Source organism: Micromys minutus, assembly GCF_963924665.1.
Source record: "Micromys minutus genome assembly, chromosome: 20".
Taxonomy (NCBI): Eukaryota; Metazoa; Chordata; class Mammalia; order Rodentia; family Muridae; genus Micromys; species Micromys minutus.
Window position 1 is genome coordinate 13,742,778 of NC_137955.1, and position 18,354 is coordinate 13,761,131.

Genomic DNA, 18,354 nt, shown 5'->3' on the forward strand with positions numbered 1-18,354 from the left:
AATATATCTTAAAAATATGGAAATAATATTGTAGGTATAAATCAAATACAGTTTTTATATGGGATCTGTCTTTGGTTAGCAACATTTCATTGCAGTTGTTACTGCATCAGTCTGGGTCATAGCCAACTCTTTCCCGGTAACTTTCTTCACCTTTCTATTTTCAAATCTATTTTTAATGGCTGGTTCTTCCAATTTTATGTTTAGGGCAACGGAGAAGTTTCCTGACTGTCAAAGTAAACATGGCACCTCATGCACAGTCAGCTACACTCCCATCTATTTTGTCAACATCGAAGTCTGGGTGGAGGCAGAGAATGCCCTGGGGAAGGTCGTCTCAGAGTCAATCAACTTTGACCCCGTGGATAAAGGTACTTAGATGCTTGAATATGAGACTTTATCAAACCACTCTATGGTTTGTATATTATTTTTCAGACTTTGATTAACGTAAAAATTAGTACAGTGATTTTTATAAAGGTTTTAATAATATTAAATGTAATTTGGAAATAGAAAAATAGCTGTCATTTAACCCTACTCATGCTGTTTGTATTGTTTTATTTTTGAGACTGGTCTTATGTTGCCCAGGCTGGCTTTACATTGGCCTAGTGTCTGAGGCCAGCACTGAACTCCTGATCCTCCTGCCTTCCCACTTAGAATGCTACCGTTTCATTATTTATCTAATTTCCAGGATCACATACCACTGCCGTTACAGTGACTGCCTTGTTTTATTTTTATTTTCTTTTTAAAATGTAATTTGTTAAAAATTTTAGTATGTTTCAATGTCAGCATCTGAAAATTAACAAATACTGAACAGACTGGGGAAAGTTTCTATAGAATCTTTCTATTACATAGGAGACATCATTTCCAGAGAGATTTCATTTGGTAAGAATAGTCTTATAAAGCAGATCATCATGTTTTTGACTTGTAGCATATGAAATTATAAAAGTTAAAGCATGACTAACTTTAGGACTTCTTTTATTCTTCAGTGAAACCCAGTCCACCACATAATTTATCAGTGACCAACTCAGAAGAATTATCCAGCATATTAAAGCTAACATGGGTCAATTCAGGTTTGGACGGTATTTTAAGGCTGAAGTCGGACATCCAATATAGGACCAAAGATGCCTCAACTTGGATTCAGGTAAATCAAAAGTTGCTGTTTATTTGTTTGCTTGCCTACTTTGTTTGTTTTGAACACTAATAGGAAAACTCGCTGTTGCAGTAAATATTAGTGATAAAATAGCTTGTCTCTTTATCGGCCCCTGCAGTCTTACTCCGTGGATGCTGCTTTTAGTATGGAGCCTTGGGCAGGGACTCTGTCACTCGGTCCATGACGCCCCCTTCCCTTCCCAGGCGGTTCACTCCGCCTGCCCTACTGCCACACCATTGTCTTCTTTCCTCCGCCGCCCATCACAAACATCACTTTAAAGCCTGGTAACTTCTCAAATAGGTTTATGTAATAGATTCTCAATCCACAAACCCTCTACACAATACAATTATATCCAATAGACAAAGATACAAACTGCCCTTCCATATGAGATAAAGACCTATAGAATCCCTTTAAATACTTCTGTCTACCTATGTCCGATTATAGCCATCAGGATCTAAGTCTGCTTTCCCCAGCTCCATCTTGATTTCTCTTTTTCTCAATCTCCATTCCTCTTCCATTTTCCACGTATCACCTTAACATAAATCTACAACTCACCTGTTTTCTCAATGTTTCTGATAATGGGAAACATTTCATTTGACAGACAGACATAGAGATAGAAAAACAGTGCTTTTAAGGACACCAAACGGGGTGATAGGAGGAGCATGCAGGAAAAGCATGGACGTGGATAAGGGGATTTTAAGCATGAAATAGAACATGTATTGGCATACATAGTTCAGACAGCTTTGCTGCAGTGGGATAAAACCTGCTAGCTGCTTTCAGAAATGGAATCTTGCTGGAACATGCTTGTTGTCTTTACTTAGGGGCTGGAGTAACAGATTTTCTAGTCCCCAGCTCAAGGTTCTTACTCCCTAGCCCTTCACAGAGGCTTTGCCAGCTTTAAAGTCCAGGAAGCTGTAGTGAGGACTGCAAGGCTGGAAGGGCAGGTGGTGGCCCACGCTCTCAGCAGAGGAGACAGGCTCTCAGCTTCACACAGTGCAGTCGGGCTTAGTTAGAACGTGCTACCTGCTCTGTCTTCGATGGGCTAGTCCTCCTGCCTGATACTACAAGCATGAGTCATCCCTTTCACGTTCCAGTCCTGTGTACGGCAGGTCTCATAGCAAAAGGAAAGAGTAGGTGGGTGGAGCCTATAGATTGCCATATTTTTACCTTTGTCTTTTTCTCCAGTGGTTGAATTCATTAATCTTGCATTAAGTTGATTTCTAAAACTGTTCCCACTTTAGGGACCTTCTATATCAGAGGTGTTGATGGTATCGTTCAATTTGCTTTATTCTCAGGTCCCGCTTGAAGATACAGTGTCTCCCCGAACTTCGTTCACTGTTCAGGACCTTAAGCCTTTTACAGAGTACGTGTTTAGGATCCGATCCATTAAGGAGAACGGGAAGGGCTACTGGAGTGACTGGAGCGAGGAGGCAAGTGGGACCACGTACGAAGACAGTAAGTAAACGTTCGGAGAGGACAGTATTGCCAGACTTTAAAGATACGGCCCTCACTGCTGTACATGTGGTTATGTTCGTCAAGCTGTGCTGTTTTATTATTTTAAGGGCATCACAAAAAACTTAATGTGTATTATGATAGTATATGTGTATTTGATACCTAATTAGGTTATATTATATTACTATGAAAGGGTATTTTAAATGTTATTTAAAAATCACTTGATTAGCTTTGTTCAAGGAAACATAGTCCCAAGATGCCCCTAACTAGAGAATTGTACCCTAACTCATTAAATTCACTGTCAGCAGGCTGTGGGAGTACATGCTTTAGTCCTAGCATTGGGAAGGCAGGGGCCAGAGGGTCTCTGTGAGTTTGAGTTCTAACCTAACCAGGACTACAGAGTGAGACCTGTCTCAAAACTGAAATAAAACACTGTCAAAATGTTAGTTTTTTTTTTTTTTTTCTACCAGGATTTAATAAGCCCTTGGCAAGGGGCAGATTAGAGTTAGGGTTGGTTTGCTGTAAGTCACTTTTTTCATCACTGACTAAATTATAATTACACACACAACGCGGAGTATAAATGCTCAGAATGCTGTGGAGTCTAAGGACGGGTCCTGGGTCTGGAGACGCAGTGGTGAGTGAGAGCGCTCTTGCTCTTCGGAGTTCAATCCCATTTCAGAGGCTCTGACTCTCTCCTGGCTTCCATGGTACTGCGTACATACGGTGCATAGACATTCAGGTAAAACACTCACACACATAACAGTAAACATCTGGAAAAGGACCCTCCTTGCAAAGCGCTGGCGTGTCTGATCTGTGTAGCTACCAGCAGTCATCCTGTGGTGTAGAGTCTTCTCTTCTACCAGTCTTGTGCAGCAGCTTCAGCTTTACAAACAAACCGCCTGCGTTCAACCATCTTGCCAGAGGTTTAGGTCACTGTGAACTAAGAATGTCAAAGGCAGCGATGTCCCTCCTATAAGACTTTTCTCGCTCTCATGAGCACTGTACAAAGCAGCCTTACTGTGGCCAGCTTGAGAATGCTCAGTTCAATAACTGGGCTCCTTTGGCTCAACTAGGGATAGTTTGTTTTTGTGGGGGAGGGGAAGGATGGGAAATTTGTGCTTTGTAATACAAGCTGGCCTCAGACTCTCCGCAGTCCTCCTGTCTCAGCAGGTCAAGTGTTAGGATGATACGTGAGTCACTATGCCCAGCTGTTGATTGGGAATTCTTAAAGAGGGTCTTTAGAGGTTTACGGGTCCACTTGTACAAGTTCATGAAACACCTCAGAATGTAGGCCAAATGTGGTTAGGTGTGCATTCAGCACTCTCTAGAGCCATCTTAAAAGCCATTAGATTAAATTTTTCTTTAGTCTACACTGTGAAGCTTCTAGATGCTGTTTGAGTAAAGAGGTGTCTCTGGTTTACTTCTGTGTACTTCCGTGTTCTTTCTTCCGTTTGAGTGCAGAACCACAGTAGTGTGGTGTGTGAGATCTCAGAGTCCAGCACCAGCAGCTTCTCAAACGGCTTCCTGCCAGCCTGCCCTCCCTCTCTCTTCCCTGTGTTCTGTCTCTTTCTCACAACCAGCACATCACCGACTTTCATTCAAATACTGTTTGCTTTACGAACTACAGTATTTGCAGGTATTCTTAGCAAAGCTCTGGAAATCAGAACTTACAGGAGTTTTGTTTTGTTGTTTGAAATGGGTTCTCCTGTAGCCCACACTCAGACACATGTCATGATCTTCTACCTCCACATCTCCAGTGCTAAGGTGATGAGGCCCATGCTTACCTACCTCCTAGAAGAATGTGTTAATATAGTTACTCACTCCTCAGCTTCAGTTCTGCTGACCCTGTTTGTATTTACTCACAGTCTAAAAAAAGTAAATGATAATTTTCAGAAATAGACAACCTATAAATTTTAACTTTGATAAATTTTTATTATTATCCATTATTTAGTATCATCCATTGTTGTTAATTTACTACTGTACCTAATTTATAAGTTAAACTTTAGCATGAGTAATGTTTACAGGAAAAGCAATGATATAAAATGTTCATTACTCTTCAGAGTTCCCTCTGTTCACGTGGACTCATAGAACACATGCATACAGATGGGGTGCTGGGGTCAGGGGAGGGGGCTGCATTAGTGTGTGTGACTGGGTTCTAGTGATCGGAGCTGTCTTTATATTATGGCCATATAGCCAGAGACCAAACGTACACCAACATATATGTTTCCAATTTCATCTTTAACAAAAAGTAATACAAAATTCAGGTTCATATTTTAATCATTGTTGGAAGAAAATCTTTTAAGATTTTATTCTTTCTTGTCAATTGTACTACATGAATGCATACATGCACACACTCACAAACCTCACCTTTTAAAAATCAGTATTATTAACTGATTGTTTAAACTTATGGCATCTTCTTGAAATAACAGTTATTTGAGAAATTGAGATTGGAGCATCACAACTTCAGCCTGGCCAATCACAGAATCCCATTTATGTTCTTTTCTTTTTAAGATTTATTTACTTTATTTATATGAGTACACTGTAGCTGTCTGCAGACACACCTGAAGAGTGCAGATGGTTGTGAGTCACCATGTGGTTGTTGGGATTTGAACTCAGGACCTCTGGAAGAGCAGTCAGTGCTCTTAACCGCTGAGCCATCTCTCCAGCCTCCCATTTCTGTTTTTAAAGAAAGCACTACTATTAAAAATAATTGTAGATATTACTAGTCAATAGAATGAGGAAAGATTTGCATAAATATAAGTAGTGGGTTTGTTGACCATGAAGAAGCAATTAGAGCAAACAGGAGGACTGGAGAGAAGGTTGCTGTCCTGGATGAGTACAGTGAAGAACCCAACCAGAAGCATGCAAACACAAGAAACACATAGTGGTGCCTTCTTGTCCACTTGTGCATGGCTTACATCTCTGCAGATTTAATTATAATCTACAGCAAGCTCCGGGCACAGGCCTGTGATCCCAGCTGTTCAGAAAGCCCAGGCATGAGAATCATTTGAGCCTAGAAGTTCCGTCCTGCTCTGGGTACATAGCAAAATCCCTGTTTTGCTTTATTTATAGGTGTGTGTGTGTGTGTGTGTGTGTGTGTGTGTGTGTGTGTGTGTGTGTGTGTGTGTGTGTGGTGATTTAAATTCTCAGCTGTCACCCTGACTAAAGACAGACCCGAGTATGTTGTACTGCAGTGGGCCTGCTGTTGTAAAGAGGAATGCTGTGTGTCTGAAGGGCAAGACCATTAAGAACAGAAAGAATTACTTCAGAATTTTACTGTATTGTTTAGATAAAAAGCATTTTATTTTATGAAGTTTGTTTTTTTTTTTTAGGACCCTCCAAATCACCAAGTTTCTGGTATAAGATAAATCCATCCCATATGCAGGAATATAGATCTGCACGGCTCATATGGAAGGTAAAAAAAAAAAAAAATGAAAAGATTTATACTCTTATATGAACTTGAATGTTATTTTAAGTTTAACTTTTTAACATTTAGAATTTCATTCTATTCATCTGTATTTTCTCCAGACATTTAATAATGTTACTGTATAGAAACACAAAGCCTTATAAAGCTACTAAAAAAGCCACCCTAGTTTGTAAACTCAGCTGATCCCTCATTTTGGCTTTAGCACAGTTCATAGAAGGGAAATCTCTGTAAGACAAGACCGTGTTCTAAACGTCTCTGAAGTCACTGGGGAACCTCCTAGGGAACTGAGCAGCTGGAGCGAGCAGAACTCGGGCCAGTGAGGCCACACCTTACCCGGACACATCACACTGCAAAGGCAGAGAGAGAGAGATGCCAAAGCACAAACCGTACAGACCAACATCTGAGAGCCTTGCAGAGACAGAGCTAGACCACACTGCAGGCCTGGTTCGGTGGATGGCTTTATCTTCCTATTTATTTGTTTGTTTGTCTTTATTCTTCCTTAGTGAGTGGTACTAAATTTGAAATGAGCTCAGGCCAAAGAGGCAGCTCAGCTGTTATGAGCACGGGCCACTCTCCCACAGTATCGGAGTTTGGTTTTTAGCACCCACATGGTGGCCTGCAGCTGTCTGTAGCTCAGTTCCCAGGATCTAGCTCTTCTGACCTCCAGGCTTGCACGCAGTACACTGATAGACATGTAGGCAAAACACTAATAGACATAAAAATACATCCTTTTTAAAAAAGAAGTTTGCCTTTTCCTTCCAATTAAATATTTATAGATTTGCCATACTGGCAGAATTTGTAGACATGAAAAGCTGATCATTCAAGATTCATGAAATAATTTTTGGTAAACTTTTATTATAGGCATTACCTCTTTCTGAAGCCAATGGGAAAATCTTGGATTATGAAGTGATTCTTACACAGTCAAAGTCAATTTCACAAACCTACACAGTTAATGGTACAGAGCTGATTGTAAACCTCACCAATAATCGCTATGTGGCATCTGTAGCAGCAAGAAATATGGTTGGCAAATCAGCTGCAGCCATCCTCACCATCCCCAGCTCCCACTTCAAAGGTGCGTATTTAAATACTTCAAACCTTTGGACACAACTAAAATATTGAAATATCAGACTTGTCGATGTTGACTGATTCCCCCCCCCCCCCCCCCCGCATTAAATCCTTTTTGTTAAAGCTTCTCATCCTGTAGAGGATCTTAAAGCATTTCCAAAAGATAATCTGCTCTGGGTAGAATGGACACCTCCGTCTAAACCTGTGAACAAGTACATCCTGGAGTGGTGTGTGCTGTCCGAGAACTCACCCTGCATCCCAGACTGGCAGCAAGAAGATGCCACTGTGAATCGGACCTACTTAAGAGGTACACCTACCTCAGCACTTAGTAGATGTGTCCCTCCGACCCCAGGGGACAGTGTCCTTGCCATGCGTCCTGTCTTTGTTGTCTGTTGTCTAGGCATTGGGAGCCGCTGGCAGCCTCACCTGTGACTAGATGTGTGACTTAGCAAGTTATGCTTTACCTCTTAGCTTCTCTGAACCACAGGGTCTCCGAATGGAGAGAAGGGCCAGCACTCTCCTAAAAAATACTAAAATACAAATTAAAAGCCTTGTATCACTCTATTAACAAAGGCCACTTACAGAACTGGACTGAGAATCTCGTCCAGCCCTTACTGCCACTTGTTTATTACGTGTACTCAACTCATTTTACTCTTATCATCCGACGTGACACAGCTCCTGAGGTGAACTCCGTAGGGCCGTTGAGTTTACTCTTACCATCCGACGTGACACAGCTCCTGAGGTGAACTCCGTAGGGCCGTTGAGTTTACTCTTATCATCCCGATGTGACACAGCTCCTGAGGTGAACTCCGTAGGGCCGTTGAGTTTACTCTTATCATCCCGACGTGACACAGCTCCTGAGGTGAACTCCGTAGGGCTGTTGAGTTCAGGTTCTAACACAGAGTGGCGATGCAGATGCCGCTTACCACTGCATGGTTGTAAAGTCATCAAGAGTGTTAAAGAAAACAAAACTGTTCCGTGTGTGTTTAATCCATAAAGAAGGTAATCATTAGGGTTTGACTGTCGCTAGAGAGCCTGCCCTACGCTAAGCAGGGGTGGGTCTTACCAAGCTGCTGTTCAATCTTGTTAAACCTAGATGTCTCCTTTATTGGCCTTACCAGATAAGATCTTGGGGCTGGGGAGCAGGCAGCCTAGGAGATTAAGGAGTATATGGACAGCTATTAAGACAAAGATCTCAAGGCCCAGTGTCCTGAAAGCGTCATTATTAGAGCAGAATTTAGAAATGGCTTACTTTTTAAAATCACAGATATCAAGAAAAAGTAAAATGGCTCTTCTTAGGAAGACAAAAGCACATATAAGTTTATGAATGTTAGTGAAGGAAGTAAAGACCCATAGTGAAGGTATAAACAATCTTAAGAACCACCTTGTTTGCTGGTACATCCAATACATATTTTATAAAAGACCACTTTAACAAATTCCTAAATCATACTTCAGTTGTCTGATAAAACTTCCTTGATAATTTGGGAGGATTAGAAATAAACAAAGAACCGTATTTAAGATATTTTCTTTTAAAACCGAGCAGGAAGCAGGCTTTGACTCTCCTTTTTCCACCTGCTCTCACTTCCCACAGCTCTGCGTTATGCTCTGCCCTTGATCTCAGCGTTGCATCTTGACAGGTCCTAAAAACACTAGTTAAAATCCTGGGAAACATTTAACTGGGGCTGGCGTCTGTCATCCTGGTGGCACACAGGTCACATGGTGCTGGAGGAGCTGAGAGTTCTACATCCGGATCAGCAGGCAGCGGGAAGAGACCAAGTCCCACACTCAGCATGGCTCGAACATATAAGACCTCAAAGCCTGCTCCCACAGTGACATACCCACTTCAACAAGGTCACTCCTCCTAATAGTGCTTCTCTCTGTGGGCCTATGGGCACCATTTTCTTTCAAACCACCCAAATACCAAAGTTGTCCTGAATAATCTGAAGGGTTTTACTAATCCTGAACATAAAGGCATTTACTATTCCTATTATAAATATAAATGTAAACACTTTATACTTCCCAGTTCACTGTCCTGACACTGAAAGCAGCCTTGTGGTTTTTATTACCTAGATAGCTCACTGTAGCCTCGAACTCACAGTGTAGCCCAGGCTAGCTTCCAGGTCAGTATGTTCCTTCCACCTCCGCTCTCTGAACAGTAGGGTTACACAGCCCACATTTTAATGTATTAAGTTTATGTTTGCTATTCAAAAGATTATTTTATGTGTAAAACCACAGTTTTTCAAAAAAACTAAAACGAAGTGGTGACATAATAATGAGGTAAAAGTCTCATTTGGGGAATTGCTTTCTCTGCTCTTCTTGTAGGGAGTCTACTGGAGAGCAAGTGCTATCTAATCACTGTAACCCCAGTCTTCACAGCTGGGCCTGGAAGCCCCGAGTCCATGAAGGCTTACCTCAAACAGGCAGGTAGGTCCACCTTTGCTTACTTTGAAAAATGCTGTTTTGTTTTTTAGAGATTTATTTACTTAATGTATATGAGTACACTGTAGCTGTCTTCAGACACACCAGAAGAGGGCACTAAGATCCCACTGCAGATGGTTGTAAGCCACCATGTGGTTGCTGGGAATTGAACTCAGGACCTCTGGAAGAGCAGTCAGTGCTCTTAACCACTGAGCCATCTCTTTAGCTGAAAAATGCTTTTAACATTTTCCAAACATTCATCACTTTTAAATAATCCTATATGGACGGTGGTGGCGAATGCCTTTAATCCCAGTGCTGGGGACGCAGGGGCAGGTGGATCTCTGTGAGGTCTACAGTGTGTATTCCAGAATAGCCAGGGCTACACTGAGAAACCTTATCTTGAGAAACAAACAAAAAAGCATCCTCATTATGTTCGATAATTGTATCATTAAGGACCCTTTACTGACTAGTGTTAATTCCTAAACTCAGGATTCTCAGTTCGCAAATATGTTTATTTTCTTACAGCTCCTTCTAAAGGACCGACTGTTCGGACAAAGAAAGTGGGGAAAAATGAAGCTGTCTTAGAGTGGGACCAACTTCCTGTCGATGTCCAGAATGGATTTATTAGAAACTACTCCATATCTTATAGAACCAGTGTTGGAAAAGAAATGGGTAATAAAATTGTACTAACTACTAAGAATGTATTACTAAAGCTTTTTCTTAAGTTTTTAAATACTTGTTTCTCACATAATGTGTTTGATAGTGTATAGACAGCATCCTTAGCAGACATCTGCAAATGCCTCATGTGTTTATGATGATACTTTTAAAGTATTGCATTATAGGTGTCTTACTCAGGGTTTTACTGCTGTGAACAGACACCATGACCAAGGCAGCTCTTATAAAGACGACATTTGATTGGGTTGGCTCACAGGTTCAGAGGTTTAGTCCATTATCATCAAAGCAGGAACATGGCAGCATCCAGGAAGGCATGGTGCAGGAGGAGCTGAGAGTTCTACATCTTCATCTGAAGGCTGCTGGTGGAAGACTGACCCCCAGGCAGTTAGGATGAGGGTCTTAAAGCCCACACCCACAGTGACACACCTACTCCAACAAGGCCATACCTCCTAATAGTGCCACTCCCTGGGCCAAGCATGTCCCAACCATCACTAGTAGTATTGTGGCTCAGCAGGGAAAGGCTTGGCCGTTAACCTTATGACCTCAGTTCAAGCCCTGGGTCTCACATGGTGTAGGAGGAAGCAAGTTATGAATTGATTCCCAAAAGTTCTCCTCTGACCTTCATACACACACACACACACACACACACACACACACGCACACGCGCACACACACACACACACGCACACACACACACACACACACACACACGCCCATGAGAGAGAGAATCATATACAGAGTAAATAAATGTGACTTTACAAAGATTTTAAACTTTGAATATATATTGTTTTGTCCTTAAAGAATTTTAATTTCAGTTATAAATGCTTGCTGGAAAAGTGTTTTTAATACTTCACAATGGCAATTATAGGACGGATAAGTCAAAAACACTGGTTAAAGGAACTGTTGTTTCTCTTCCAGTTGTGCATGTGGATTCTTCACACACAGAATACACACTGTCCTCTTTGAGTAGTGATACGTTGTACATGGTCAGAATGGCAGCGTACACGGATGAAGGTGGGAAAGATGGGCCGGAATTCACTTTTACAACACCAAAGTTTGGTAAGAAATCGTGAAGCTTTATGTTTGAAGTTTAATTTGACTAGCAATGGATTTACTGTGCTAAAATTGTTGTTTTAAAGTGCACTGGGGATGGAGGCAGCTCAGAGGCAGAGCACATACCAGCATCCCCAGCTTGGCTAGGGCTGGGTAGCTGTCACAGATGGGGTGTGTACTTTAAGATGGTAACGCTAGCTTATGTGGTATAGGTTGCTGATGTATATGAACTCCTGTCCTTTTGGCTCCTGCTAAACTGGTGGCTGAATTCACCTGCGCAGTAGATCTCTGCTAACTGACCTCCCTTCATAGGTTCCTTTTTCAGAGTGGTTTATGGAGTTCTCCATCTTTCCTTCAGATGCCCTTCTTCAGACAGGTTTCGTGAGAAACTAGTCTAGCTCATTCACTTTCCTGCTGAAATCAGTTTCCAGCCCTTCCACTCCTGGGGAAGCTGCCCAGTGTTGGATGTAAATGATGACTATTCACTGAGAAAGACAGGGCAAAGTAGAAGGAGTGATGTCCTGTCCAGGGCTGGATTTGAGCTTCACCTTTCTTTCCTTCTTTCTTTCTTTCTTTCTTTCTTTCTTTCTTTCTTTTTTTTTCTTTCTTCCTTCCTTCCTTCTTTCCTTCCTTCCTTCCTTTCTTTCTTTTTCATTTTTTATTGAATATTCTCTGTATCATTCCCTTTCCCTCCACTCCCATCCCCCCTCCCTTGCTTTCATGAAGACGCTCCCTCTCCCATCCACCCTCTTCCATCTCAGCACCTTGACATTCCCCTACACTGGAAAAACGAGCCTCCACTGAACCAAAAGCCTCTCCTCCCATTAATGCCAGATAATGCTGTCCTCTGCTACATATGCAACTGGAGCCATGGGTCTCTCCATGTGTTGGTGTTTTAAGCCCTGGGAGTTTTGGACGGTTTGCTTGGTTGATAATGATGTTCTTCCCCTGGGATTGCAAACCCTTTCAGCTCCTTCAGACCTTTCTCTAGCTCTTACATTAGGGTTCCCATGTTCAGTCTGATGGTTAGCTGCAAGCATCCTCATCGGTATCAGTATGGCTCTGGCAGAGCCTCTGAGGAGGCATCCATATCAGGCTCCTGCCAGTAAGCATTTCTTGGCATTTGGGGTGGATCCCCAGGTGAGGCAGTCAGTGGAGAACCCAGATGTCCTTCAACAGAGGAAGGAATACAGAAAATGTGGTACATTTACACAATGGAGTACTACTCAGCTATTAAAAACAATGACTTCATGAAATTCTTAGGCAAATGGATGGAACTTGAAGCTATCATCTTGAGTGAGGAAACCCAGTCACAAAAGAACACACATAGTATGTACTCACTGCTAAACTGATACTAGCCCCAAAACCTTGAAATACCCAAGAAACAATTCATAGACTTTATGAAGCTCAAAAAGAAGAAAGACCAGAATACTTCAGTCCTTCTTAGGAAGGAGAACAAAACATTCACCTTTCTTTCTAATCTTCAGCATAAAGTGTGCTGGCTCACTGGGGTCCCTGGTTCCTACAGTCCTGCTTTTGTTCTGCTTGGATTATACTTTCACATGTCTGTGTCCCATTTCTTTATGTGCCTTATGTGTTAGACTTCTTACACGGCTTCACTATCCCCTCTTTCCTTTTAAAACCCTCCAACTATTTCCAAAACCCAGAAATGTAGGTGTAATTGCAGTGAGTGTCTTTACATTCTTCTTTACATAGTGGAGGAGGCTGGGCTTGCATGCACCTCTTTCCCCTTTGGAATAAGCCTGCCTTTGGCCTCAGGCTCATCACTCCCTCTGCCCTGAACAGTCATCCTTTACATCATCCTTTACATCATCCTTTACATCATCCTCTATGTCATCCTTTACATCATCCTTTACATCATCCTCTATGTCATCCTTTACTTCATCCTCTACATCTTCCTCTACATTATCCTTTACATCATCCTTTACATCATCCTCTACATCATCCTCTACATCATCCTCTATGTCATCCTTTACTTCATCCTCTACATCATCCTCTACATTATCCTTTACATCATCCTCTATATCATCCTCTATATCATCCTCTACATCATCCTTTACATCATCTTCTATTCATCCTTTATGTCATCCTTTACACCATCCTTTACGTCATCATCTACGTCATTCTTTATATCATCCTTTACATCATCCTCTATGTCATCCTTTACGTCATCCTTTACGACATCCTTTACATCATTCTCTACGTCATCCTTTACGCCATCCTTTACATCATCCTCTACATCATCCTCTACATCATCCTTTTTGTCTTCCTTTACATCATCCTCTACGTCATCCTCTATGTCATCCTTTACATCATCCTCTTTGTCATCCTCTACATCATCCTTTACATCAACCTCTATGTCATCCTTTAAGTCATCCTTTATGCCATCCTTTACATCATCCTCTTTGTCATCCTCTACATCATCCTCTACATCATCCTTTACATCATCCTCTATGTCATCCTTTAAGTCATCCTTTACATCATCCTCTATGTCATTCTTTACATCATCCTCTATGTCATCCTTTACATCATCCTCTACGTCATCCTTTAAGTCATCCTTTATGCCATCCTTTACATCATCCTCTTTGTCATCCTCTACATCATCCTTTACATCATCCTCTACGTCATCCTTTAAGTCATCCTCTATGCCATCCTTTACATCATCCTCTACGTCATCCTTTACATCATCCTTTATATCATCCTCTATGTCATCCTTTACATCATCCTTTACATCATCCTCTATGTCATCCTTTACATCATCCTCTATGTCATCCTCTACATCATCTTTTACGTCATCCTCTACGTCATCCTTTAAGTCATCCTTTATGCCATCCTTTACATCATCCTCTACATCATCCTTTACATCATCCTCTATGTCATCCTTTATATCATCCTCTACATCATCCTTTACATCATCCTCTATGTCATCCTTTAAGTCATCCTTTATGCCATCCTTTATATCATCCTCTACATCATCCTTTACATCATCCTCTATGTCATCCTTTACATCATCCTACATCATCCTTTACATCATCCTTTTCGTCATCCTCTACCTTTTTGCCTGGCTATTTGTTCTGTAGCTTCTGTGACAACTTATAGTACAATCTTTTTTGAATCATTGTAGGTTTTTTTTTTAATTCCATTGAAACTATATTTGTAATTCCATAATGGCCCAGGGTTATATTGGTTAGTAAAGTCCATGTTCATTGATGAATGTAAAGATAATGTAGAAATGTGATTACATAAAATCCTGATCTTTCCTACAAGGGAAAATCAATGTAGTTTCTAGAATGAGCCCACATGATGACATGCTAGGAGAGCTGTAACAGTTAATACCTAGAACAAACACTAAAAACTATAGTAAAACTTCAAAAGTATTTTCCTAGTTACAAAAGTCATATTTACTATAGGATCATAAAGAGGAATGTAAATTTTTTCAAATTCCATTCTCAAATATAATCTAGCAATACCTCTTTCTCTAGTTGTCACCTATATGAGTTTCCATTAGAGCATCCCCAAATGGCATGCGAGTCTTGCACCAAAGACTTTAGCTCAGTTGAAGAAATACTACCAAAAGCAAATAAACTAATTGAATCGGTAAACAATACAAGTTTGAAGCCATGGCGGAGGCCATTTTTCCTTTAAAGAAGGCTTTGGTAGAGACAGACCTGCAGTTAGGTGCAGGAAATAAGGCACAGAAGGCGTCTTAGAGAGCAGCACGCACAGGGACTAGGACAGGCACAGGAGAGACACAGGACTTGGCTCGGCAGCAGTTTTGAGAGCTGCTGTACCTCAGTCTGTCAGCCTCGGCATGCAAGCACTGACACTTGAGGGAGGACAATGGTACATGTCTAACATACTGGAGCAGGGGGATCACAAGTTAAAGCTAGCCTGGGCTGCCTGTGGAGTCTCCATCAATGGTTTATTCCCAAGCATCGGTCTGATTTCCACTGGCCTTCATGGGTAGAGTGATAGGGGATATGTGTGATAGAAATAGAAAGCTAAGCAAACACTGTATTTCTTAAGGCTTCCTCTCATATTTTTCCTATAAAAGAGTAATGAAAAGGAGTTGTCTCCGTGATTGGGTGTAAGGTTAGCATAGACCAGACCCAGTTCAGTCCTTGGCACCAGAGGCAAAGAGCAGGTAGGAGTGGGAGGAGTTAACTAGAAACAGCCACGGGGGATCATTTTCACACATTTCTGACAGTTCTCTCAGTGACGCGTTTGTGTACATCCTGTTTTAAAAGCATGTAGAGGTTCGTATGGTATTTGGAATTTCAGATTTATTTGCATCTTGAAATATCTTATTTGTGTTTGAGACAGTGTCTCTAGGGAAACAGCCCAGGCTAAGTCTGTCCTCAAATCCCCACATCTGCTTCCCTCCTGCATACTTGAGAATGTTGGGGAGCAACTGTGTCCAGCCTGCTGCTCATTAGGTGAATTGCCACCTCCGGCCTCGCCAGCATCTCCTTGAACTCTTGGCCTACAGCAGACGCTTCATTACTTGACGACTACGTCCAGTCACGTTTTTTTTTTTTTTTCAAGCTGAACATGTTTTTATTTTTCCCTGCCAATGTGTGTTTTTATGTTTATTATACACCGAGGTATGCAGTGCAAGGACAAATGCCTGAGATTAACCCAAGGACAGAGAGAGGAAGAAAAGCTACCTCAAGACCTGAAAACCACAAGGGTGGGCAATAGGAATGTATATTTTGTCAGCAATCTGCCACTCGGGCACTTGGAAGGCAGACAGGGAAGCTAACAGGCTCCACAGTGACTCCAGGCCATCTGGGTGCACACAGGGCACTGTCTACACAAACAAGGAAAAAATCAAGTGGTATCATTGAAGACGATAATGCTTTGTCCTCTTTTTCTCTGTATTAACAGTTATTTCTTATTGTGCCCTTTGGTTTTTTTTAGCTCAAGGAGAAATAGAAGCCATAGTTGTACCCGTGTGCTTAGCTTTCCTGCTGACAACGCTGCTGGGAGTCTTGTTCTGCTTTAATAAACGAGACCTGTAAGTAGCCCTTTCCCGGGTAGTGTTTAAGTGTTTCGTTTACAGCTGAGCTCTGGTTGTGCACAATGCTTACACCACTCCACACTCATCCCCACTCCTACACAGCACCCTTGTTGGTCTTTAGTTCGCCGTTTCTTTCTGCCCCACATGAAGCAGCCTGTTCTCAGGTGTAGCTTTGTCTGTTCTAGAAGTTCACGTGCCTGGAATCAAGCGGCTTGCAGACCTCTCACATTTAGCCATGTAGGAGCTCATTTCTGCCATTGCTTATGTTAATTTTTTTCCCTTTGTGCTACTGAGTCATGATCTGTGGTGTGGGTATATAAGAGAGTCCACGGGTTTCTAATTCTTGCCTGCTGTTTTATAAAACATCTATGAATATTCCACATTCCAAGCTCTGTTGGTACGTGTTTTCATGTAACTTTATCAGAAGCCACTAGAAAGAAACATGCATGCAGCTCCGTGTCAGAGCACTCACATGACAGGTGCAAGGCTGGAGGTTCCATTTCCAGCCCCATAAGAAAAGAAGAAACAGTCCTAGGCCTCCCACGGTCTCAACCATTTGCAAGTGTCCCACCTTCATTAGCACTTGGTGCTGAGGCGTTCCTTAAGTTGTTCTTTGTTCCCAAGACTGAGCAGGAGTGTAACTTACGTTTTCACTTCTGTCCCGACTCCATGGTCCTATTCATGAATCACCTGGTTTGTTCGGTTATCTATTAAAGCTGTTCATCCAGTTTTAAATTGATGAGGTTTGGGGTTTTGTTGTTTTTGTTTTTTTGTTTGTTTTGTTTTGCTATATTGAGTTGTAAATATTCTTTTTGTTGGGAAACAAATGTTTTTCTCAAATACATGTTTTGTAAATTTTGTCCCAGTTTCTGTATTTTGTTTCCTTAATTATGACTTTGGGGAAGCAGAAGTTTTTAATTTTGAAGTTCCTTTTCCCAGGCTTCTCCTCTGGTCCTTGCATTTTGAAGCCTCTTTAAGAAATCTGTTTAACCCAGGGTCACATGTTTTCTTCTAGACGTTTAGTAGTTTTAGCTCTAACATCTGTAATCCATTGTGAGTTAATTTGACATGATACCCACCAGAGTCTAGTTTCTGCCTCCCACCAATCTAGTTCTGTTGACGTTGAAAACAGCTTCTTTTCAGCTCTCATTTTTGTTTTCCTGAACTGTGTGTGTTCTTTTTCAGTTTTTGATATTTTGAGATTAGGTTTTACTTAGCCATATTGGTCCTGAGCACCTGTTGTTGCTGCTTCTGCCTCCCAAGTATTGAGTTTGCAACATGAGTGTGCAACTGCTCTCTCCTGGAGCACCAGTCAGCTCCGTGATGTCCTGTGTTTGGGAAATCACAAGTTTATCATATTTTTTGGTGTTAGATACCACTTTTATCCAGTTTTACACTGGGCACTTTTAGCTGAAAATTAAATGTCTTTGTATTGTTACATGTGTTCTACATGTACCTTGCTTCTTTTCTTTTCAGAATTAAAAAGCACATCTGGCCTAATGTTCCAGATCCTTCAAAGAGTCATATTGCCCAGTGGTCACCCCACACCCCACCAAGGGTAAGATACCGTCTTCTTACTGTTTCTAACGCACAGGCTCATGTATTAGGATTCATTGATAGAGTTTAGCCAAAAGCTATTTAGACCGAGTGAAAGGAAAATAGGATGTGAATGGCAGTTGTCAAAGTCAGAAGTAATTCTCTTCATCCTTGCACTGCTGTTGTAGTGTGTTTGTGCACACAGACCTCACACTGCGCAGTGCACACACAAATACTGTTCGAAATGGAAACTGAGGATCTGTAACTGGATATTAAGCCCTGGCTCTTATCTGCCATCCTCGGGCAGATGAGTTCTGAGAACTGTCCTAGACACTTCACACTTAACAGACCCTAGAGGGGACAGTCTCCCTATTACCCTAATAATCCTGAACTGAACACATTTTACCTGTAACTTTGTATAGTTTATAAAACCTCGGTTATGCAAGTTTGAGTTCTTAATGTTTCCAAGGCCTTTTCTTATCTGTTTAGTTCTGTGCTGCCTACTGTAGATATGAAATGTTCAGTACGATTCATAGCCTACCG

At 41.5% G+C, this 18,354-nt stretch overlaps 1 protein-coding gene across 1 annotated transcript in view; it reads left to right on the forward strand.

Moving 5' to 3' along the window:
• The window catches only part of IL6ST (interleukin 6 cytokine family signal transducer), a 44,433-nt gene that overhangs the window by 20,338 nt on the left and 5,741 nt on the right, over positions 1-18,354 (forward strand). The window contains exons 6-16 of the mRNA XM_080933550.1: positions 205-365; positions 981-1,135; positions 2,440-2,599; positions 5,929-6,011; positions 6,885-7,095; positions 7,213-7,395; positions 9,411-9,512; positions 10,032-10,178; positions 11,100-11,240; positions 16,176-16,272; positions 17,752-17,833. Of these exons, the coding sequence (XP_080789676.1) occupies positions 205-365; positions 981-1,135; positions 2,440-2,599; positions 5,929-6,011; positions 6,885-7,095; positions 7,213-7,395; positions 9,411-9,512; positions 10,032-10,178; positions 11,100-11,240; positions 16,176-16,272; positions 17,752-17,833 (1,522 nt within the window). The remainder of the gene's footprint in view (positions 1-204; positions 366-980; positions 1,136-2,439; positions 2,600-5,928; positions 6,012-6,884; positions 7,096-7,212; positions 7,396-9,410; positions 9,513-10,031; positions 10,179-11,099; positions 11,241-16,175; positions 16,273-17,751; positions 17,834-18,354) is intronic.